Genomic DNA, 25,221 nt, shown 5'->3' on the forward strand with positions numbered 1-25,221 from the left:
TTTGTGTGTATACTATTGTAGTTCCACTAAACTTACTACAAAGTTCAATAAACTGCATCAGTTGGTTCTATTCCTATAGCAAATGGAAGGGCACAATGCCAGAAAATTTTCATAAGCAAGTGGAGAACTGGATTTTCTGAAACCAATTGAGGGGCTTCATTAAGTATAGGAAAACTTTTTTTTAACCCAATCTTGATTCAGCCCTGATTAGATTTACAGAGGATGCCAGACACTGGAAGGGGCTCCCAATGCTAGTATTGAGTAATGTGGCACTCTTACATACTATATCTGTCCCAAGATTCTAGTACATAATCAAAATGGGATATTTTATGCCTACATCCTCTTTAAAATGATTGGAGAATGGGTTTGCTAACTCTATACAGACAAAATGTTTATGGTGGAATATTGAATTTCTCGAACCTCTAAAACTATTATTCATTTCAACTAAAGATATGTACATAATTATGGACAATAACAACGTATTAAATACAGATTCCTTCATCTTCTATAGAGAGAGCTCATAGGGCAAAGCACATTTGCTGGGTTATTTTATGGGGACCAGTCTCCAGAAATCTGCTGCAGGTCACATTTGCATGTACAAAAGAGTGATGGATGGAATGCCTGAATTAATCTCAGCCACTGGTAATTACTTGGGATGCATTTTATTTTGTACATCATGTCACCTCAGTTTGGACCCAACTGTATGCTAATAAGGCTTGACACTGCTCAAATTGGAACAGTCCAGCACAAATTGCCAAGCCAGGTCCTCCCTGAACCGGAAAACACAAGCAACCCATGAAATTTGTTGCCCTGTTTATGGGCTCATAATCTGGGTAGAGCTTGATTCCAATGACACATTATGCATGGGACTAATGTCTGTAGAGCGAAACACTAAGGTATATGTAGGAAAGTAGTATCTGCTTCGATGGTTACCCCCACTTTTTGCTTGATGCAATGCTGTTTATGACTAGTCTGGCTGGTATTCTGGTAATCAGGACCCCAGCCTCTCTGCTTTCTCCCCTAAATTGGTTTGGTGAGTACTTAGGTACATCGCAGATTGGACACTGGTGCAACCTTATTATTATTATGTTCTTATATAGCGCCAGATTCGACCCCCGAAGGGGTATCTCCGCGCTTGCCTTGGGAACCCGTCCTGGCTTTTCCCTGTGAGATAGCCCCTACAGGGCATCCCCAAGGTGAAAGCCAGGCATCCCGCCGCAGGGGGCCGTTGTGGAGATTAAGCAAGCTTAATGCCCAGAGTTGCAGAGTGTGAACCCATGATTAGGTCAGGCACCAAAGCGAGAATTATCGAGTCCATGGACATTTGAGCTCAAGACCCTGCCGCGTCGGGAATTGAACCCTGGTCCCGGGTCTGACCTCTGCTTCAGGGTCTGCCTGCTCTAACCAGTGAGCCACACTTCTCCACAATTATCTGTCCCTAGTATATGATACTAAGGGACCCAAGGCACAGGTTCACCAGGGATCCCCATGGACTGAAGCATGTATTATGCCACCCATGGAAGACCACTCAATTTGTAACTACAGGCCTGCCAGTGCAGCCTGTGTTAGTTGGTGCTAACACCTCTTACAAAAAAATATAGGTTTACCTATATCTAAGGTCACTGCACTTAAAACCTATAAAAGTCACCCCTACAACAGGGTATACAATCCTGAAGACAGGGTGCTTGGTTCTAAGTGTGAGGGTGCCCCTGCATGAGCAGGACACACCTACAGCCCATGGAGTCCATTCTCCTGTGTTGTAAGTGAGACAGCCATATGAAATATAGAGGAGCACCACGTCATTGAGCGATGACCACCTCGAAACTAGCTGTAACGAACCCTGTTGTGTTTGGTATCAAACATGTTGGAATCCAAGCACTGTAAAGGCCCTCCCTTAGGCCCTTAGTGCTCCTGGTACCAGTCTTCTAACCCAGGGCAGCACAAAATGGCTGCTGACGACCAGAGACATGATTCTGCCCTCCTGCTGCTCAGCCAAGCTCGAGCAGGGGGAAGGCAGAACAATAGACATCCTGTCACAGGGAGGTTTGACTACCTCCCAGACAGGGTTTAGTTTATTGGGGCAGGGTTGGGGCACTTGCCAGTGCCACATAGGTTGCCCTAGATTCATTGTGGGACAAGATTAATTTCAGAACCCACTTCTTCTTTGACCGTCTGTGCACTCTGGACTTCGCTCAAGGCTGCAACCGGGAAGACTCCTGCTGTTCCTGATCGCCTCGCCCTGCTCATCTTTTGTAAAATCCATGCCTGTGCACCATACAGGAACCATCCAAGGCCTGTGGGCATCCAAGACACCTGTAGTAATCTCCCTTGAAGTGAAGGAGTCACTTCCCTGCATCTGCAGGCACTGCAACTAAGCTGACTGGTCTGCTAATCCTGGGCTGCCATGGACTCTGAAAGGCCCAGCAACATAGGTGGTGGTTCTTCACATCCCGCGAGGCCTGCCCTGTCCTTTCAACACATTTGAGGCCAGTATCCCTCGTCGGAGCTGTAGGAACCGAACTCCTGTGCAACACATCGACTTGCAGTTGCAAAGGCTTTTTGGCTTCCTTCCACCAAGATCTTCGGGCTCAAAGAAGCCCCAACCTCAAGCATCTCCAGTGACCAAGATCTTCATCCTCACTGCATCACTTGCATTGCGGGCCTGCGTCTTTGGTGAGCTGCTTGAGGTCCTCTCGCGACACCAGTGCCTCCTGCCTGGGGTCCTCTTGAGGGTCATCCTAGAATTCTTTAGGATCCCCTCATTGCTCGGGCCTGCCATGACTCCCCTCCTCGTGGTGAGTCACCTGGACCTTGCTGGTCCTAACATTGCACCTTCTTTGCTTTCCACGTTGTTTGCAGTTGCCAAGGCTTGTTGGCGCTCCTAACAGACACCGACCCCTCAACTCTCGACATCTGACGTAGGACAGTTCGTGAATAACTGCTGGTCTTCCACAGCATTTCCTGGTCCTCACAGCTGCAGCTCCAAGGTAACCATCAATTCTCTTGAAGCACTCAACACCGGTGGGCATTCGTCTTCTGTGCCTCCGTGTCACTTCCAAGTGGCATAGACTCTGTCCCCTCTGCTTCCATGTACTTCTCAACTTGAATCTGCCTTTGGGTTCCACCAAACACTTCTACCTTCTCCAGCAGCAGCATCCTCCTGAAGCCCTCCATTGGGTTGGACAGAGGTTTCCAACGCCAGTTCACACCTATGCACCCGACTCCCTGGGGCAGGTATCCCGATACCTAAGGTATCCACAGGTGGAGTGGCTCTCCAACCTTCTGTCTTCCACTGGGTTTCTTCAGGGTCCACAGGAAGGGTCCTTCTCCTTTAAAATTGCAACCACGACTTACCGATTGACTTGCATTGATCCAGCGGTCGTATTTCCACTCAGCACATGGCCTCTGTGGAGCTCCTGGTTACTTACCTTATGGGATTCCTTGGGCTCCCAGCACTTCTACGTCTTCTGGGTATAGTATTTACTTGAGTCGTGGTTCACATACCACTATTTTAGTATATGGTTTGGTCTACCCAGTGACCACTGTGTATTACATGCTACTTACCTGTTTTAATTGAAAAGCATTGTGTGTATCTCTGTCTAGGACAGAGGTCTTCAAACTTTTTTACTCTGAGCCCCCCTGAGCAAAATGTTTTGAGGTCGGGCCCCCCTCCAAAACTTTATGGGAAGGATTGGGGGAGCTGGAGGGACATGGCTGCGTGCAAGGAGCGGGGCTTATGAGATGATTTCAGGAATACTTTTTCTATAGCTTATGAACCACACCAAATATGAGACTTATAAAACAGCAAATGCATCAAACAAAAACAGATATCCTAAACAAACTACTCCCCATAATTGGGGTGTTGGGAGCCTGTTGGACAGGCCTCGTGCACGGGCCGCTCCCTCCCCGCATGATAGGGTCAGAGCACCGGCTCTCCCGGTGTCACCAGAAGAACCACCCCGGCAACCCACAGAAGCAACCCGCAACCCGTCCCCCACGGGACGCCTGCTCCCGAACATCCCAGCATCGGCTGACCCGGGCCTCCGTCAGCACCATTGCCCAGCCCAGCCGCCATCTTGGACACTGCACCACGAGGCCTCGTGGTCTCAGTTCGACCCCAACCCTGGGCCTGGCCAGGCCCCGACATCGAGGCACCACCATCCACCCAGGAGGTGAACGCACCACCATCCACCCAGGAGGTGAACGGACCACTTGGCAGGTCAATGGGAGAGAGGAGTGTCGATGGCTCTTCCCCGCCAGGTGCCGATCGCCCCCAGCCTCCCCGGGCGCTGGCTCCACCCCCCTGCTGGGTGTCTGGACTCCCTCATCCCGGACCTCCCGACCTCCAAGAGCGAGGGTCCGGACATCAAAGGAGGCCAGACCTATAACTGGGGCAGCTCCAGAGCAGGAAGGCAGTTGTATCCTGGAGTAGAGAGACACCTTGAAGAACTCATCCTTGACGGACTGCTGGCGCTGCCGCAGCCCTGCCTTGTGAACCATCGTCCTGCCTGCTGGCGCTGCCGCGGCCCTCTGCAACCTACATCCTCGTCGGGACCTGCTGGCGCTGCCGCGGCCCTCTGCAACCTACATCCTCGTCGGGACCTGCTGGCGCTGCCGCGGCCCTCTGCAACCTACATCCTCGTCGGGACCTGCTGGAGCTGCCGCGGCCCTCTGCAACCTACATCCTCGTCGGGACCTGCTGGCGCTGCCGCGGCCCTCCGCAACCTACATCTTCGTCGGGACCTGCTGGCGCTGCCGCGGCCCTTCTCAAGTGAGACTTATCATCCGAGCCTGCTGGCGCTGCCGCGGCCCGACCTTCCAGAACTCCGAGCTCGAGGATTGTGAGCTATTCATCATACCACCTCAGTACCAGACCAGTACCAAGATTGTCCCGCTACCCTTTCCCCCTCAGAGACTAGAATTGAGAGGACCCTCGTGTCCCGATCTCACTGTATCGCTGATATCCTTGCTTCAAGAATCATATATAAAGAGTGTTGACCTTATCCTTGTGTGGTGTCCATCTGTGGGGGGGAAGTTACTTGTCTGTACGATCGCTGGAGACGGCCCTCTCCGGAGGCCTCTCCCCTTGTCCTCGGCCGACCCTCCAGGTCCCCGTCTAACAGAGCCCCTCATACTTTTTGACCCCAATGCAACAATACCTGCTGCACTAATGATAACTGCAGTCCTGAGTAGCAGGCTATCTCCTCTGCCTCTTTTACCTCGTCCCCACCATGATGGATCACCTCTGTCCTAATGCTTGAAAGAACAATAGGCTCTGATGCCCCTTTTTTTAAAGGTAGACAGTCATACTTGTGATGCAGTGGGCCCCCCAAATTCCTGGCCCCCAGCCCTGCTGCATCTGCTCCTTTATGATAACCAGCAGTGGCCACTTACACACTTGTTTTAAAGGTAGACAGTCATACTTGTGATGCAGTGGGCCCCCCAAATTCCTGGCCCCCAGTCCTGCTGCATCTGCTCCTTTATGATAACCAGCAGTGGCCACTTACACACTTGGCAGCAGTACCAGCTTCACTAATGAATGACCCTTTAAAAAAAAAAACTTATATTGTCACCTTCTTTGGGGTATCTCTCTGAAGGAGCGGTCTCTGGCCATTTGTAAACATAAAAATGAGTCTGCATACAGTGCTCCTTATTCTGGGCCTTCTCTTTGACAATATCTTTGAACCTTGCTCCTTTCCTAGACCATTTCTGTGAGGCCCCAAGGATCGAGAGGATTAGGGTTCTGCATCTGAATGCAACCCTGCTGGCCTTCTACCTGATACCACCCAATGGACTCGGCTTTCACACAAAATACTTCCTCTGAATGGTTAATACTGACTTTGAGATGCTGGTGCCTGAAACGAAGTGTGCGGCAGTAGTGCAGAAAGTTAAAAAAGAAACCGGCCTTCTTACCAGCCATTAATTGATTGAGTCACTTAAAGCCAGGGCCACTGGAATTATGAGTTTCTGCAGCAGCAGCTTTTTCCACATAATTATCAGTTTAGTGCATTTGCTACATGTTCCAGGGCAGTGGAAGGCCCTTTGCAAAGATTGACTGGTAATCTTGTAGTTGCTTTCTGCTGTATTTGGGTGTTAAACTGGTACTAATGAGGTGAAATATTTTCCGACAGCGTTACCATGAGTTAAAATGACAAAATAATGAAGTAATACTAACCACACAATTTGGCGCATTGTGCTACATAATTTACCTTTTCTTGCCGCATAATTTAGTCAAACCTGCCACATAATGTTGTCCTCTTCTGCTGAATAATTACAGTGGATCTGCTTAAAGCTTTATGGTGGCAAAGACCTATTCTTTTTAAGATGTAATGTAAAGGAGTTATCAGCTCGGAACTGGAATAGTGGGGACACTTACAAAAATGTCTGCATTAGATACAGTTTGATTACTTATTACTAAAAAGTATATTTTGCAAGAACTTGTTTTATCTCAATCACTGCATCATTTTGCAGCAGCCTAGCTTAGAGTATGTAAATACTGTTTTAAAATAATGACTTACATATTCACAGTGTTTTCTGCTACAGTCTGGGACCTCATAGCACTATAAACAGGGCCATTGGAATTATGCGGCAGGAGAAGGCCAAATTATGCAGCATGGTTGACAATTCTGCAGCAAGCAAAGGCGAATTATGCTGCATATTTTGTGATAGCATTAATGCACTATTTTGCTATTTTTACACTTGTTACCATTGTCCTGGCCTTTATTGCTCCTCATAAGTACCACATTAACACCCACATATAGCAATAAGCAACAGAAAGGTGACCAGTCTACCTTTAGAAAGGGCCTTCCACTGCAAAGTAACATGTGTTGCTGCATTTTTAAATCTGCAAATTATGCTGCAGATGATGGATTATGTGGCAAATGAGGGAAACCCCTAACTATGTGCTGAGAGTGCAGGGTGAGTGTGATAGTGAAGGGTGAGAATGAGCAGTGAGTTGTCTGAATGCAGGGTGAATTCCCAGACAAAGGTAATCAGCATGTGATTGATGTGGTGTAGGGTTTCAGATATAAGTTAAACTATTGCTATTATGGAATGAATCAGGCAATCGAGGGTGAAATAAATAATGTTGCAGACATTACAAAAATAAACATTCACCTAAAGCCCTATTTTTAGCACTTATCTGTGCGTACTTTTAAAAGCAAATATAAAGCACTATTAAATGTGTTCAAGGGCTGCCTGATTGATTCATGACTGAAAATGAAAGGAACAGACAGAAAGTCACTTTACAAATGAATACATACTTTTTTATTTAAGACCATATTTAGTGTCAAAGCAGGGTCTTTGCAGGCTCTTTAAACATACAAGGCTGGCATTTTTTCTATTGGCAACACTTTTTTGTACTCCTTTTCATGAAATGCATTTTCTCACTAAAGCAGTAAATTTATAATACAATTGTAAGGAATAGGCAGAGTCGGGGCCCAGGAAAAAGAAAAAAAAATAAGCTTTGGTAACCAGTTCCTGAAGGTATTTAAATGGTCTTTAAAGACCTGTGAAATACTCTGTTGTGCTGGAGTCTTAATAAGACTCCAGACACTGCCCGCTGAGCCCCCAATGACCTCTGGCCCCACGGCAACTCTGTTGGCTTTGGAGTAAATGAAGACAGCCTGGAAATACAGCAAATAAACTTCGCTGCACTTCCCGGCGTCTTCATTTACATGTGCTTGCAGAGGCCTTTGCGCCCCCCTGGGAACCCATCCACGCCCCCACAGGGGGGCGCGCCCCACAGTTTGAAGAACTGGGGTCTAGGAGATAACCTGTATGTGATATTGAGTGCTATATAATAAATACATGATTATGTTCTGGTAAAACAAGCTGCTTTACACTCCTTCTGGACTAAGCCTGAAGGCTGCTCTCCACAGCTACCACTTAGAGAGCTTTCTAAGTTTGACTAAGACCACTAAAATCACCATAAGGGATTGTCTGGATTGGTGCAAAGTGCCCACTTACATAACAGTACACAATATATCAAGCCAGCTTCTCACATTATACATAAAAGTTACTATGGAATGCCTGAATTAATCTCAGCCGTTAGTAATTACTCGGGACACATCCCATACCATTGCTATTTCACACACCACACTTCCGTTTGGACCTTGTTATATGCAAATCAGTCTTGACCCTGCTCCAAACGAAACAGTTCAGCACAAACTGAACCAAATCACAAGCAAAGGGGGACTAGTTATGCTCTAGTTATTGGCTCATCAGCCAGGCTCCAATGACACAGTGTGCAGGGGACCCAAGTCTGGGCATATCAGTGCCACATTTGCGGCAGTCAAAATATGTATGTAAACTACCCATTCAATAACTAAGGTGCAAATTCAGAGACAAGGGAAATTGTATTATTATGGATGCCAAAAGTTATGAAAGATGTAAGTGATTTAGTGAAAAATGCCCACATTTCTCTTAAAAGATGTACTTGGCAGCAGAAAAAGGCATTATTCATTTGGACTGATTTTCATTGGGGTTGGATATTTTATCTGTGCCCAGGCTGAATAAAATAGTTGATAACCACTTTACTTTTTGGGATGAAAATACCGGTCATGCCTCGCAAACAGAATGAGCCCATCGATGTGGTCCAATACATGCCAACAAGGGAGGAGATTTTGCAACAGTTAAAATGGGTATTTCCATGTCTCCCAACTCACTCTCCTTTAGAGGATGTCGGCTTCCTTTAAATAATCTTCATCCTGCGGACAAGTAAAAAACTCCCACAGACTTCAGCGTGATTCCCCATCTCGATAATTTTAATCTATCTCTAAAAATGTTAGATCGCTGTTTATTTCAATGGGATCGCCCTTCCAAAACAGCCTATGTCAGCCTCCATTGAGACTGAAAAGGTTTCGAGATATGGTTACGTCAGTCTACGAGTGGAAGCTATCATTCATTCAGACCGTTTTCTGAAATCATTTTGTCAAACTCGAACTATTCGTATTCCAGGAATCCCGGAACCATCCCCTGGCACGTCTGCTCTGTGGGCGCGGACACTCCAGGGCCCGGAGTTTGACAGGGACAGGGGAGGGCGAGCGGAGGCCCGCTCAGCCGTGCGAGTGGGAGATGTTACAAGGGTGGGGGAGATCAGGGGGAAGCGGAAGTTGTTGACCGAGATTGAAAGTGGCCCGAGCGGCGGCTGAAGGAGGAGCAGGAAGCCGAGGAGAGGGGCCGAGGCAGGCGGGGCGTGCGGGGGCGCCGCACGGCACAACTTTGCGCAGAGAGAAGTGCCCTCACGGCCCCGGGGGCTACTGGGCGCTTGGTTCCCTGAACACGGACTCTCCCCCCTCCAGCCCGGAAGCGGCGGTAGAGGGTAGGGAAGCCCGCGACCACAACAAAGCTCGGCGCCCGCCCGCCATGCATGCGGACTGCAGGCTGCTGCCGCTGGGGCGCGCATAGCGGGGATGGCTGCCCGAGCCTGCCCGCTTCTGCTGGCCGCCTTGCTGTTGGGCACCGGACGGGCACAGAAAGGTGAGTGCCGCCTCCCTCCTCGTTCCTTCCTCAAGCACTGCTGGGTGAGACTTGAGGGGTGTGTAGGCAGGGCTCTCTTGTTACTAACACAGATCTATTGTTATGGTCACTTCACCCTTTTGATATCCCTGCTTTGCAAAATCCATCCTTAGTTTACATCTGCTCTCGGTACTAGATTACTATGGCCAGTCATCTGTTTACATTACACAGTTACATTTTTGGAATATACATTATAAAAGCACCACAAAACTGAGGTTTAACTCCATCTGAATCCAACATATTGTAATTTGTGTTGCTCATTTTTGTATTTTTCACTCGCATTTTAATAATATAGATGGGCTATTCAACTTCGTGGCTACAGTAATGGCCAACAACTGTAATCTAAAATACAATTTAAGCTTGGTTCGCTCTCAAAGGCCGTCATTTAAAATACATTGTTTAATTTTATTATACACTAAGCTACTTCCACAGTCTGTCTTTTTTATTTGCCAGGAACTTCTTGAAAACACAATCTCATTTGGGTTATAAAAAAGGAGAATTATTTTGTTATCCCGAAAATCGATAGCGACAAGTGCGTGTTAAAGGGGACGCACGGCAGTTTTCATACTCAAAAACCCTTACTTATTAATTAGTCTAATGGGCAGTGTGGCTGGTTTCATTCCTAAATGCCTTTTTGCTTAATTTTTTAAATGTATCACTCCAATGTTGTCAACGCTTGGAAAGACTAGCAAGTGTGTAGACATTCAGAAGACGACTGTTACCTGAAAATTGGATAGTATGTACATTTATTGTGAACAATGACTAATTGCAACCCTTAACCTCTGTTATAAACTCCACGGCTAACGCTCACATCTTCTTTCATGCATTTGAGTGAACATGTTTGCAAATTATTTTTCCATTGTGCACACACACTGCCCTCCCCTTAAGAACGAACCCAGCTCCAATCAAAAATCCCTGCGTGCGTCGAGCGTGTTGTTTCTATTTACATAAACGCCTCGGAATGTTTTTCAGAAGTTTCACAGTTGAATTCCCCACATCGAAAACACCTCGCTGGCATACTTTTGTGTTGTGTTTTTCGCTTACTTTATTAATGGGTTTGGATAACAGGTTCCCTCAAGAGACCACGACCAAGAACGGATTGTTCCTGCGTTAGCCCAAAAAACCTATTTCCCGAGGATTGTGTTGTCCGAAGTGATACTTATCATGTAGATGTAGGAAATCTGATGCGTTGGTCCTTCTTGGATTAATATTTTAAGTTATTTAAGTAGTGGGGGGCCAAGACTTGCATCTTCTGAATATTCAGTGTAGCTGGATAAACATTCAGTATTATACACTCATCCACTCCGCTCTCCCACATCTTCTGTTGCATGGTTGTGGGCATGTACTTGGTGAACTGGTTTAATTCATTTGGGGTTTCTTTCAAACGTGACACATTTGTTTTAGTTTTACTTTGCATGGTCGCGTAGACCACATCTTCCAAAGAGCAGCAGAGTGCTTTAAATTTTTATTTTATTGTAGTAGAACATCTCCGGCATTGGGTCCAGATCTTTCACGTTTCCCAGGTCCTTGCGCTAGTGTCTCAACCAGATTATTGTGGATCAGTATTCTGGGACTTGTAGTTTTGTTGTTCCATTAAAAAACATAAGAGAGCTTCCTCCCAGAAGGCCAACCAAAACTTGATATGGAAGCGCTACTCATCCGAGGATCTGTAAATCTTGATGAGATTGGGGATGCCGTTCATCGAACAGTATTGTGTGTGTGGTTCAGTTGGATGAAGGATATCAAGAGCTGGACAGGGCCAAATGCAAACATAAAGCTAGTAAGTGATTGGAAGCGTAGCTTAGTTCTGTGACAGGAAGTGGACTGTTACTGTGTCTTGGTGTGGTTTTCTTTAATGCAGTGCTCTTCACGTATCTCCTAAATGTGAGCTTCGCCAATTGAAAGTTGGGCAGTCATGATGTATACAGGGATATCATTCCAGATTCTGGGTGCATAGTTGGATAAGGCCTATTCACAGGTGTGAATGCAAGGAAATGATGGATGTAGCGCTGAAACTTTTCAGACACTCTCCCTCAGTCACAGATCTGGGTGGAATCCATCATCGTTCTTTAGCTCACTTCGCCACCCCAGTTCAGACCCAGCCATATGCAGATCAAACATGACCCTGTTCCTCTTAGGAACAGTCCAGCCCAAACTGCCGAACCAGATCTTCCTTGGACCAGAAACACGCATCCTGGGACCGGTTTCAGGGTAACCCACGGGTCTAGCTAGCACTATATTAAACTTTATAAATAAATAAATAACACCCTTCATAAGCCAGGCTAGCTTGAATCCAATGGCAAGGTGAGCAAGGGACCCAGTCTGGGCATACCCTGCCAACTTAGGGCGAACAAAGGAAACACAAGGAGATGATGGACGGAGCGCTGAAACTTTTCAGACACTCCACCTAGTCACAAATATGGGTTGAATCCATCATCGTTCAATAGCTCCCTTCACCACCCCAGGTCTCAGGATGCTTGTTTCCAGTCCAGGGAAGACCTGGCCCGGCAGGTCCCATGAGGAACAGGGTCAAGACTGATTTGCATATGACTGGGTCTGAGCATCGGGTGTGTTGCTTCCCCTGCCCTCCTATTGGTTCTCTCCACCCGACGATTTAACCCCTATGTATTTCTTGCGCCCCTGCATTCCACGTTGCTGTTTCTCGTCTGTTTGTCCCTTTGCGCTTGACTCCCAGAGAAGCTGAGGAAATTTGGATCAGCTACGCCATGAAGCAAATGGCCTACTTAAGTTCAGGATGAACTTCGCTGTGGAGCAAATGCTGCAGCTCCACTTTTAAAGGGGTACAGTGGCACCAAGAGCCCCAGTACCTACATTCACGTCCTGGGGTGTCAGTGTAGGTGGTCAGGACCTCCACTTTCTTTCACTGAAGCGCACATCTCCTCCCCCTAAGTATAACTCCAGCTGTGCTCATGTCTTCCCAGAGATGCTGCAGCGGATAAAGGTGGTCAGTACTTTTGGCTGCACTAGTTTTAGATTTGTTTCCAAGGACTCCACCGTTTTACAACCTCACAATTTTTAGTCCACCCCCACAAACAGCATTTAGCTGTTGTAGACTAAGGCCTATTGTGGACCACAGTGCTTTAATGAGATGAAAAGAGGGGGGGAGGTGCGTCGCTTAAGTATTAAGGATGTGGATTAAAACATGTGAACTACAATCCTTTGCTTTACACAGATGCTGCTTGACCATCAGTAAGATGTCTCTTTGTGAGTTTTCTGCTATTGCATCCAGACATATCACACACAACGAAACATATGCCTAAAACAAGCCAGACCTATTGATTTTGTGAGTGCTTGTTAGCAGTTTGAAATAAATGAGTTACAACAATGATTTTGTTGTAAATAATTAGAATTGGTAATTGCACATGGTACACGTGACCATCGCTAAGTACGCACTGGAGAGAGGCCAAGGATTGTAAGAGCATGTAATTTATTTATTTATTTATTTATTTATTTATTTATTTATTTATTTATTTTGAGAGTTTTATACAGCGCGAACAAGGCCCTTGCGGGTATCAGAGCGCTTTACAGGGAAGTGTCCTTGTTACCTAATACATGTACATGACATGGAGTTCAATGCGAGTCAATGCTAGAATAGATATAATCTTGTAGGTACATAGTTCTATGCTACATAGCAAGATTATCACAAAATAACACGTATCATGTAATTACAGTATCTGGGATATCTGGGTAGACTGTAGGCATTCTAAAGTTCCATATCGAAGATACGTAGGGTCGTATATTAACAGTGATCCAGGCTCATGTGCATTTCGCCATGAGAAGCGATTTCACTTCTTTTTTGAAAGATGCAGTAGAGGGTATAAGTCTAATTTCTGGGACTAGAGCATTCCAGATTCTGGGTGCCATCCCTGAAAAGGTTCGCTTGTATGTTTTCTTCTTGTTGAATCTTTGCGGCTTCAGTAGCAAATTTTTGGTACTTCTTGAAGATCTGACACCACATGAGGGCGCAAGTTTCTGTGTCAGATATCATGGTGCATTGTGATGAATGGCTTTGGGTCATACATGCTATTTTCAAATGAATTCTGGCTTCCAAAGGTAGCCTGTTGAGGGATTTTAGTTCAGGGGATATGTGGGAGCTTCTTTTTGATCAAGTGATAAATCTCGCTGCGGCGTTGATTGATGCTCTTAGCGGGGCTGTTGTGGCTTTTGGTAGAGAGACACTCCCGTAGTCCACTCTTGGGATGACTAGGGCTTGTACTGCCAGCTTGAAGTCCTTTTCCAGCAGTAATAGTTTCAGCTTTCTCAACGTATTTATCTGAAAGTTTGCTCCTTTTGTTGCGGTGCTGATGTGTTTTTGCATATTGAGGTTTCTGTCTAGTGTTATTCAGAGCGATTTCGCTGAGTCCACGATGATAGTCTGGCAGTTGAGTGCAGTGAGGTGTTTTGATCCAGTCTTGCATTATGGGTACTTGGGAGGGAGGGGAGATTAGGAGGAATTCGGTTTTGAGGGCATTCAGTTTTAGATGGTTTTCTGCCAGTCAGGTCTGGGTTTTTCCAAGAGTTGTGTTGAGGGATTTGATGTCTTCTAGAGTGTGGATCTCAAGGTATAGTTGTGTGTCATCGGCGTACATGTGGTATTGCACGTTAGACGCGTGGAGAATTTCGGTGAGAGGTTCCATGAAAAGATTGAGCAATGTCCGAGATAGTGAGGACCTTTGTGGGACTCCTAAAGTGACTGCGACTAGTTTGGACAGGGATTGGTTGACCTTGAATCATTGTGATCTGTTTTTGAGGAATGAGGAGAACCAATTTAGTACTGATCCCGATAATCCCATTCTGAGTTTCAGAAGGTCTATCATATCGTGTTTGATGGTATCAAAGGCCAAGGAAAGGTCTAGCAAGATGAGTAAGCAGGCTCCATTTTGATCTAGGATTTGTAGTGCATCATCAATTATACGGATCATAGCTGATTCTGTGCTGTGATCTGTACAGAAACCTGATTGGTATTTGTTGAGTAGGTTAAAGTGATCAATATGTCTTATCAGCTGGAGAAGTACATATTTTTCTAATAGCTTGGCCAAGGTAGTAATGTTGGATATAGGGCAGTAGTTGTTTAAGTCCGCAGGGTCAGCCATAGGTTTCTTTAGAATGGGGGATACCTGCCTGGCTTTGAGGGTGTCTGGATGCAACCTTGTTGTAAAGAGTTATTTATGATCTCGGTTCAGAGAGGTAACAGCAGCAGAATGAAGTCTTTTACGGCATTTGCTAGGAGAGGGTCAGTGAAGTGATTGGGACGAGTTCAGGGCAATAAGCATTTTGCGAATGGATTCTTCGTTGTAAGTATTGAAGGATGACCAGGACGCATTGTTTTTTAAGACAAACTTTGATGAGCTTCGATGTGGTGCAATTAGTAGGGATTGTGAAGGGTTCGTATGTGAGGCAGAGCGCGTGATTACATCATTGAGAAGGTCCTTCTTAATGCTGCCGGTCTTCAGGGTGAAGAAGGTAGCGAATTCTTCACAATTGGGTTGTGGGCCTAATTGATCTTGGGGCGATGCGGTGCATCCTTAGATTGAGTTTTGATAAATTCGAAAAGTTTTTTGGGGTGATTTTTATTTTTTTTGCCTGGTCTGATTGGTGGCTGAAGAAGTCTGCTTTGGTGCACATCATCTTTCTGTAGTAAGCGTTTCTCTTCTTTCTTAGTATATTGAGTTGATTGGCGGAAGGATCAGATCTCCATGTGCGTTCCGATGTTCTTAGGGATCGTCTGTTGAGTTTCCATTGTACCAAGGCTTAGAATCTTTTGTGGAGACTCTCTTTAGTTGAAGGGGGGGCTACCTCATTTAGTATCAAGTTAATGGAATTGAAGTAGTGGTTGGTGAGATCATGAACTTCGAATACCCCTGGTATGACCCACTTGCCCACACTGCCTTCAGCCTCTGCTCCAGATCTCTCAATCATACCCCATTATATGAGCACCCTCCCACAACCAGAACTCACTCAGACACCTCATTTGACCCAGCTCACATATATCATACACGTATTGGAAAACCAAATAGCAAGGCCTCCCAGAGTTGAGACCTTTTGGCTTTACCAATGCTTTGTAATGTAATTTGAGTTTACTTTACTAAATTTCGCTAAAGCAAAGATAGTTTACAAATGTTAACAAACTCAGCCTTTACTTATATAAAATATGCCTGTATATACTGTAACATTTTGCGAAAACCACAGTGGCAAAGCCAATAGGTCCCAAAAGTGAGACCTATTGGCTTTGCCAATGCTTGTTATTTAAAAACTGATCTGCATGAAACACGTTTTAGTAAACAATGTCTCAGAGAAATGGTATCTAAAGATGAACAATAGTTTAGCAAAAGCTTATTTTGAAGTTGCGTTTTTTTTTGTGCGTACATTTTAATTTGAAAGGAAGCAATTGCTAATATTGCTTTCAGCATCTGTATTTATTTGCATTTAATCTGGGAGCATTGTAAATAACCTTAAATTGTTGTATTTGTGTACTTGTGCACATTTTTATACTGCAAACACTATGATTAATACAGTTCGTTAGAAGTCGCTCCCTAATAGTAAAGGCTTTGCATTAATGAATCACATGCAAGTTTGAACACCTTATACATATGCTTACTAATTTTGGCTTGGTGGCAGAAAATACTCTTTCATAGAGCAGTAAGTACTGTAAACTAGCTACTAAAGTGTGTTTGGAGGGGGTTGTGCCTAAATGTCACCTGGACAAACTAAACATGAAAACTTGTTGTAATTGACCTCAAACTATATGTCCTGAGCTTTGGATTATGGGAATTCCACATGCCTTCTGTTTACTTGTGTCTTTTCCTTTTTTCACTTGTTTCCTGTAAATGTATCTTTTTCTGTGGGTGAATAGAGAGGCACTGGAGATGGTGAGCTTATCAGCCATATCGATGGGGTGCCAGGAGTGATGGCTTTTGACCCTCGACAAACCATCTTAGGTGTACTGGCCTTGGCAGGTCTTGAGTAGGAAGGTAGTCACTGAGTGTTTTTCTCTGCTATCTGTCCACATCAAAGTTTTGAAAGCATTATTGCCTGTGTGATATCAGTGACGGTGACCATGAAGATCTAATGATCAAAGTTAACCACATTTGAAGGTTGGTCAGATGCGTAATTGTGCTTTTTCATAGATGATTAAAACAAAGGCCAATCTAGGTGTGAAATATGTTTTATTTCTGGTGGAGAATGTGAAGTCTGTGTTTTTTGGCTTTTCAAAATCATTGTAACTTGGATCGTTTACAAAAAATCTATCTTAGCCAGGATTACCTACCTTGTATTAGGAATAAGTAATAAGGATAGAGAACCTTATTGTGTACTCCGCTTTATGTGACTCCATTATGGGGAAATACTTTATTAACAACCCCTAGCTTTGAAAGCTTCTTTGTGGGTGAATCTTTTAAGACGATCCCTACCAGCCTTAAGGGACGTCCTCCACGTAAGCCAGTGCTTGGCTTACCGACTACGTTGTGACCACACCCCCCTCCTTGTTCTCAGCGTTTCTGGTATCTCTCATCGATAGCGGTTTGTTCCTGCTATTGTTCCAGTAGCTGTCCTGCTCCCATTCCTCCTGTTGGAGTTTGGCAATATTTTTATGACTCCATTCTAAGTAAGTTGCTGCCCCGGTCTTATTTGGAGCCGGACGACATTTCCTTATTTTTCCTTCCGAGCCTTCAGCTGTTCCGCTCCTCTCTCCCCTTGGAGTCGGACGGCAATGCTCTGTACCCGCCCATGAAAGTCAGTCGCTGTTCCTCTCCTTGCCCCTTTTGGAGTCGGACGGCACTGCTTTTTCTTGGCTTCCGTGAGCTATCTGCTGTTTCGCTCCGCACCCCCCTTGGAGCCAGACGGCGTTGCTTTTTTCCCCGCTTTTCTTGACCGCACTTGTCCCGCTTCTTACCTCCTGTCGGTGTCGGACGGCACTTTTGTCCATGGGCCCTCTACGTGTGTAGCGCTTCTGCTCCTTGTCTCTCCCGGAGCTGGAAGGCATTTTCTTTTTGTATATTTTAGCTCTGTGTTAGATTTAGAGTGTGTTGTTGTTCCGCCTCTTCCTTGTTAATGACGCCGGACGACACACCCCCAGAGTGAGTTTCTGCTCCGCTTCTACAGTTTTGTATACAGGAGCCGGCCAGAGCTTCTCTGAGTCCTTTTTTTAAAATATTTTATTTTATTATCTTCTTTTTCTGCCTTCTTTCTGCCCCTTCTCCCTTGACGGTGCTTCTCTGGTAGAACCACATTCTGATTGTACCCTTACAACCCCTGCCCCTTTGGTGAGACGTTTCTCAGTCAAGGATTTACCATTGGTGAAGTTTCCCTTGGGGTCTCCTGTATTAAGGACCTGACACCTTATCTTTGGGGTAAGTGGAGCACAGAAGCTGAGTATACTCTACGGTTACTAGTCATTGTTTATAAGACATTCTTGTTCATTATATGTATTGTCTTGTTTACAGTACCAGCTAAACTACCAGACCACGACCAGTAGCACAGTTTCCTACACATGGGAGAGTGGTGGGCCCGCCTTGGAATATTCCTCCATACTTTTAAAGAAACAGCCCTCTATGAGGGCTTTCTGGTGCCTCCTGAGCGTTGCTTTCTGGAAGTTCGGCGTGCTCTCATCTTCGCTCCTGTGAAATCTTGGCATAAAATCAAGAAACCTGACACCTTGTCCTTAGAAGGTCCCTTTGTTTACACATGTCACTCATCAGCTGCTGTTCAAGTTTAGTTTCATCCAGTGTCTATAATTAGAGAAGTACATTTTTTTTTATTTTGTCGAGTTTTATGTAGCACAAACTAGACCCGAGACATCGGGTATCAGAGCGCTTTACATAGCACCCGTTTCGTTATAGAAGGACACATTCATTTTTGTTAGGCATGGGGATATTAAGTGATTTGCCCAGAATCAAAGGATGTTGATCGTCGTTGCCGAGTCTTGAACCTGGTGCACCAGCTTCGAGTTCGACCGCTCTAGCCGTAAGGCTACATCCTCTCTCCCTAAAATATTAAATGACAGTTAAGGATAATGCAGCATCAAAATTACGTAAGTGAAAAGTGCCTCAAAATGTGCATTAACATGCTCAAAACTGTGTAGACTGCATTAGATATTAAACAAAAAAACAAGCAGTAAAAAGTAGGAAAATGCTACTTACCCAGTATGCATCTGTTCTTGGCATGTAGAGCTGTAGAGTCACATGCTGTGCATAGCCCGCCATCTAGTGTTTGGTCGGATGTTTGCACCCTGTTCTTGTTCTAAGAAGCCTTCTCCAGTCACAAGACAGGGACTCCTCCTTTCGGTGACAGTGCGCATGGACATCAACTCCATTGCCAGACCATTTTCTTCCGCCATCGGGCTCGGACGTGAATTGCTGCGATCTGGTTAGGCACCGTCTCTCTGGTTCCCCTCGACGCGCAATCCACCACCCTCGACGGCATTGTCTCTTGATCGCGTCTCCCACTCTCTGCGTATCGTTTTGGCAAAGACCCTCGTTCAGAAGACTCGTGGAGGGCAGTGGGGCCCACCCTCGCTGGGCTCGCCAGCAATCACTTATCAGGGCCGTTGTTTCCCTTGAGGTGATAATTGAGTGCAATTTAGAAATAAACCGCCCGATCAATGGCATTTTTTCAGCTTTTGGAATTGAAGGTTGAGAATGAGGTGCAATAAAAAAAAAAAACTTTACAGTGCAGTACAAAAGTTGGTGCATTTTGTCCGTGTAATCGGCAACTTTGCCCATAAATGTAATTATTCTGTTGAATAATCGTCTGTCTGTGATTTGGAAACAATATGTAATGGCTAATACGTAGTTCCTTACACTCGTTTTTCAAAATATTGTGTGACGGAAGCTTTCTCCTTTGTTGGCAAAGACTGGACACACACAGAATCCGGGCTAGCGACACAACAAAGAACAGTGGTAATATATAGATGGGTCGCACATCAAAGATTGTACATATGTACAGGGCTGGCAAGTACAGATAGTAATTTATACTTAATAAAGAACATCAAAGTAAATTGCGGTGCCTCTCTGGATAACTAGCACCCCACTACCTTGGGTGGAAAAAACACACAGGGGCCTAAAAAAGTACCTGTGAGCTGAAATGTGGCACTCCTAAAATTTGAATTACAAATGTGTGACCTCGTTAAGTTAATACCAATGGTCCACTCAATCAGGGGAAAACATCAGAGATGTATTTATACAAAGTTTCCTCCGTTTATTCCACACATAAAATTTGACATATGAGCTAAAAGCATCTCTGTATCAATTAATAACATGACTGAATGCACTCCAATTTTATAATGGGTACAGAGGACAAAACATTCCTTTGATGGTGGTGACGTGCATCAGTCCTTGTGAGCAGATACGAGAACAGCCGACAAGTGTTTCGTCACATCCATTGACTTCCTCAAGGCTGTATGGAAAAGTTGAGCTACTGAAAGGCCATGATTCGGTGATTGTGCATGATATATAGGTTGCTTGTCAGTCCAGGTAAGTCCTGAAAATGTAAAATGTGCCTGTGAAAATTTACCAGAAGGCCAGTAATGGCTACAAAACGAGTCTATGGGCATCTCCTGATGGACTCTTATATGTCCCTCTCCTCTGGATAGACCGTCTGTAGTCATGGACATCCGTGTTGTCAATAGCCACACTTTGTAATATGACCTCTTATTTACATTTTAGTACCAATTCACTTACATCAAAGAGGCCAAAATGCAACCTTAAAAACCTGAGTTTCATTTCCCCGGAAGGCGTCAAGTCGAGATACTTCTGAGGAACTAGTATTTCGTAGGTGGGAGCTGTGAATGGGTTGTGCTGTTTTGTTTGAAGTGTATGCAGATCAATAGCTCTTGATTTCAGATTTAGGGCTCCCTTAAGTCATTGTTTAAATGATTCACTGGCAATATTGAAAATCCATGGTGGGGTCAGTTTGAGTTCCTTTAATGTGGAATCAATAATGAATGACCAACAAGAATGATTAGTACGGGCCACTTCCTGTCCAAGATGGTATTTGAAGGTCCCATTTTCCTCTTGCTTTGGTTTGAACCAGAATTTAAGCATTGTTGCAATTTGACCCAGTGTTTGCTGCATTAAAACAAATTCTAGCGAAATATGCTCTTCCCTCGCAATGCTTAAAATAATACCTGTCTCGGTAGTTGGCTGCGTTAGCGTGTGACAGTAATCAATTTATATCAAATGGGTAGACTTTGATATCCCACTGTGTGCTCATCCGTAACCTGTGCAAGCAAAGATTATTGGTCCAAATTCTTTAAATTGAACACTTACTGAAAAGCGCATCTATTTATGTTTATGGACAAATCTTGATTATTCCTGGTTTATGCATGTTCATTTTAGTGCAAACCCGATGGAGGAAAGGCAAGACCAAGTTAGTCATAAGAAGCATTGTTGTAGCTTATCACCTATTAGCCTCACTAGATATCCGCTAGCAGTGAAGCTTTCCCTTTGGCATTCCAGCTGTTGGGTATCGCCCTCTTGCGTGGCCAAAAAGGTAGATAGGATGGGGTTGACATGTGAATCCAAATATGTTCTTCCCTTGTCGCACATTTTACAGCAGTCTTGTAGGTACATTTGGGAAGATATTTATAGCTAACACGTCCAGGTTCATCACTGACTTATGATGTATTTATCGCAGCATTTTGGTCAAATAGGGGAAGGGCGGGAACATGCCCAGAGTTCTTTTTGTGTGGTGTGATCTCTTATTGGGATGGCTTAACAACATTTAATTAGTGCTTTAAATCGAAATCTAGAAGTGCAGGTACTCACTATTCAGAGTACCTTCTTGCTCCTGAGACACGCTGGTACTCTCCCATTAAATCTATAGTTACAAGGCAGAGCAGTTCAGGCACTCTCCCTCTTAATTTAAAGAAGTGCAGGTTCTCGGTATCGGAGAGTACCTGCCCATTTAAAGCACTGGGTTTAGTACCTTATTACCCAGGTTTTTTTTTCTGTTAAATTGTTCTTTTCATTTTTTGAGTAATAAAAAAGAACAACATGGGCAAAAGAGAGTTGCTTGTCATAACAAGCTACTGCCACTGAGTATGTACAGTCAGAATTCACAGTATTCTAATTGGTTGCAAAACGGGCGTTAAAACAGTTGCGCAACATAAGAAATTCGTTGTGTATTGAGGTGAATACCGCTTTAACCTGCAACCATGCACCCGACACTTTTTAGTTGAGGGAGGAACAAGAGTCCAACCGTAGCGCCCAGCAGCACGTGTCCCCGGTGCTCTGTTATCATTGCTCATATATTTAAATCAATGGGCCCATGTCCATAGCTTCGCGTATAGCTTATCGATTATGAGGAACTTGTTACATGTTTGTGTTCCACTGAGGCTGCTGTACTGATTGGAGCTAACCATCCCTGCAGCATGTCGGTCCAGACCTAATAGTCTGCTTCACCTTCATCATCAGTAAAGCCCTCCCGCATGTGCCTTTCCTCTGCTAGTGCCGATTCAGGAATATCCTTATTCCATCCCTGAAGGGTAGGGTTAATATTAGACCACCTATGGATAGCAATCCTTCTCTTCACCAAGACTAACCCCAAAAGCACAAACCTATATTGCGTCTTGACACTTTTAGGGCATGGGATAATACTTAGGAGAGAGTTTTTCATGGAGACCTCTAATTATATGCAAGAAGTCTGCACCACCCGTACCACATCTGGGACACTCATCTGACTTACCCGGGTAAAGTATTCCTAATCTTACGGGTGACATGTAGGTGCGCGGTGTAACATGTAGAAATAAGCAAGCTGGAACAGAGTGTTGCTGGACACCCCCTGGACCAGTGTACCTGCTCCATTCCCTCTCTACCAGACTTTCTTTCTCAGGTTAAATGTATTCCATTAGTAAGGTAATGTATTACCTAGAAGCATTGAATGATTCTTTGGAACCCTGAAATCCATTAGCTTGCTCAGGTGCGCTGTTGAGCGGGTGTTAGGAGTACGGTGTAGAAGTTGTACTGTGTGAGATAATGGTTAGAGTGAGTGCTGTTGTGAGCCACTGATATCCAGGCGTTCAGTATATCTCTGCTATGCTGGATGTGTATGAAGAGTTCTCTCGCAATGTTTGTGAAAATAGGTGGAAAAGTGGGTCTTATCCATCATCGCTCTGTCTGCTGTTTTGGAGTATGTTCAAATGATTAAACACACGGACCTGTTCAAAAAATGTATTTATCAGATTTCATGTGAACTGACTAATGCAAATGTTAAACCTAGGAACTGGTGTTAAAAATATCTTAAAAACCGTTCATTGTGTAACATACCATGCAGGCTTTATTTGCACCATTATAAAAATCAGCAAGAGCTTTGGATTGCATTATAAAGTTAATATTAATGTAATCAGCTTACCAATAATGAAAGGCAAAAGGCGCAGCGAGCTTGGGGTTGAGCGCTGGTTGCTTATGTCTCTGTGACCTGCTGGTCACTGCTTCAAATAACAGGAGCACCTGCTCAGCCTTTAATACTTTTGTGGTTGACAAATTTAAATGAAGTAACAGTAATACATGGTCCAAGTGTCTACCCCACAAACGCAACATGGCGGCACCTTCACCCCCACGTGAGGGCTCTGATTGGTTGCCCATCAGTCATAGAATATACTCCCCCACCGATTCAACCGGGCATATCAGGCACCCTGTCTGCACTTAATCCTACTGTCAAAGCTGCTACCTCGCTTTGACCCCCATGTTTGCCATACACAACAAGTCTCCTAAATTCCACTACCCCTTATCATGCTCTTTTTTCGATTCTCCTTCTTGATACTAGCTTACACAAAGAGGAGAAGGGTACTACTGCAGGAGGTGGAGAAGTGTTTTAACGCCTCTTTATCACACATTCTGTTATCCTGTTTTTCTGATAACTGCTGCTTTTGTACCTCTATGATATTCAAACTGTTATAAGCTACTTGACTGCACTATACCATCTACACTGTTGTAAAAAAGCATAGTAAACATATTATTACAAAAACAGCAACACTTGCTATTCATAGCACTTAAAAATAAAAAAGGCTTTATTAGACACCATCTAAAAAAACATCTTATTATAAGAAATAATCCTTCTTGACAATCGCAAAGAACAAAAAATCCTCAGATGAATTAAACACTCTTGACATTAAATATGCAAAACCTCTTCAAAAGCTTTTCATCCTTTCCCCCCATCCAGTTCACTCCCTGCACCCCCAATTCCCTCACCCTCACCCCTACTTCATAATTTTTGTTCTCAGGGCATGGGCTTGGAATCCATGAAGATATCAGTAGGGGGCTTCTGACCCCAGTTCGATTCAGTCATTTGCGTTAATGGCTTCAAATAAGCTTCCTAAAGCGGCCTGTCCTCAAATTTATCACAGCAGAGGTGTGGAAATCGGCCATTAAATCACCACAACAGAGAGCACAGTCCTCATGGTAAACCTAAAACCATCAAAGTTACTCCAGAAGAAAGAAGTAAATAGAAGCCTCACTAAGGTTAAGCAAATGTTCTCTCTTTAGCCACAGTTACTCAGTTGTGCTGGTGTATCTGTTACCGACCCTTCACCTACGCTGAGGTGGCATGGTCCAAAAAATTGGTCCCCCGCTCACATGTTTGGAACTTATAAACACATGTTCTCAACCTCATAAATCAATGAATACTTTGATGATGCGGTGCATGTGTAAACATAATCACGAAGTTCATCCTATAACTATGAAGGGCATAAGTGGCAAAAAAAAGTTGGTTATCTAGAGGTAAAGTTAACAACATTCAGGCTTTGTGATTATTCCTGTGTACCATGCCAGCATGTTTCAGCCCCTTATAGCCCACTTATTTACCCACAGAGTAGCTATGAAATGTATCTGAAAATCGCAACCTGAAACAGTCACTACAATAGACGAGGAAACAAGTAGAACAACCGTTGCCCACCCCAATGGTCAGCTGCAAATTGACCGTAGATTAAACTCATAGTAATATTGAAGTCGAGAGGCAGCAGGAACAGTTGAAGATGAGCACATTTAGTAAAGACGGGAAGTCATAAGTCTTGAATGATGATTCAGAGTTTTTATTTATTGTATATTTTCCAAATTACGCAGCCAGTGCATTTCGCCTTAGGTTTGCAGATGTTCTTTCCTATTTACACAAACCAAGGCGATATGAGTAATAAACAACACTCACCCGATCCTCATCAATGGGAGAGTCAAAGTTAAAAAAACTATGTCTATACTGTCCTAATGTCATTATTTCTCTTAAAAGAGATAAGCAACTCAAGACATGCGTAAATGCAGGCTCACGTGTGGAAACACAAGAAGGAATCAAACAGTGAGTGCAGATGAGGCGGTGTTACGTGACACATTAGTTAAATATTAGACTATGTACACACCCAAATCTAATTTAGTGGTTTTGAAGTTAGAATTCTTTGGAAAAAATCAGTGAGTTTGACCTAATTAGGTCCCTGTGCTACTATTCATGTAACATGTACCAAGAACAAAAGAAAGATCAAATATATAGTGGGTCTCTTACCCAGATATCTGTACAACTGGAAACGAGAAACTTCCAGGTAAGAAAAAGGCCGTATCGGTGTTCTAAAAGCACCTACAATCAAAAATAACTTTTATAATTCAAATATTTTCCCGAGCTTCGTTTCATGCTACGCTTAGCATACTGCAAGAAATGTCTTGGTGTTCCAAAACTTATATGTAATTTGACATTGATGTCTGC

General features: G+C 44.4%; 1 protein-coding gene across 1 annotated transcript in view; it reads left to right on the plus strand.

Moving 5' to 3' along the window:
• The first annotated feature begins 9,009 nt into the window (after positions 1-9,009).
• DCBLD2 (discoidin, CUB and LCCL domain containing 2) overlaps positions 9,010-25,221 on the plus strand; it is a 540,831-nt gene continuing 524,619 nt past the window's right edge. Inside the window, exon 1 of the mRNA XM_086934447.1 lies at positions 9,010-9,480. Within this exon, the coding sequence (XP_086790573.1) occupies positions 9,414-9,480 (67 nt within the window). The 5' untranslated portion in view covers positions 9,010-9,413. The remainder of the gene's footprint in view (positions 9,481-25,221) is intronic.

Source organism: Lissotriton vulgaris, chromosome 8 (assembly GCF_964263255.1).
Source record: "Lissotriton vulgaris chromosome 8, aLisVul1.2, whole genome shotgun sequence".
NCBI classification, from domain to species: domain Eukaryota; kingdom Metazoa; phylum Chordata; class Amphibia; order Caudata; family Salamandridae; genus Lissotriton; species Lissotriton vulgaris.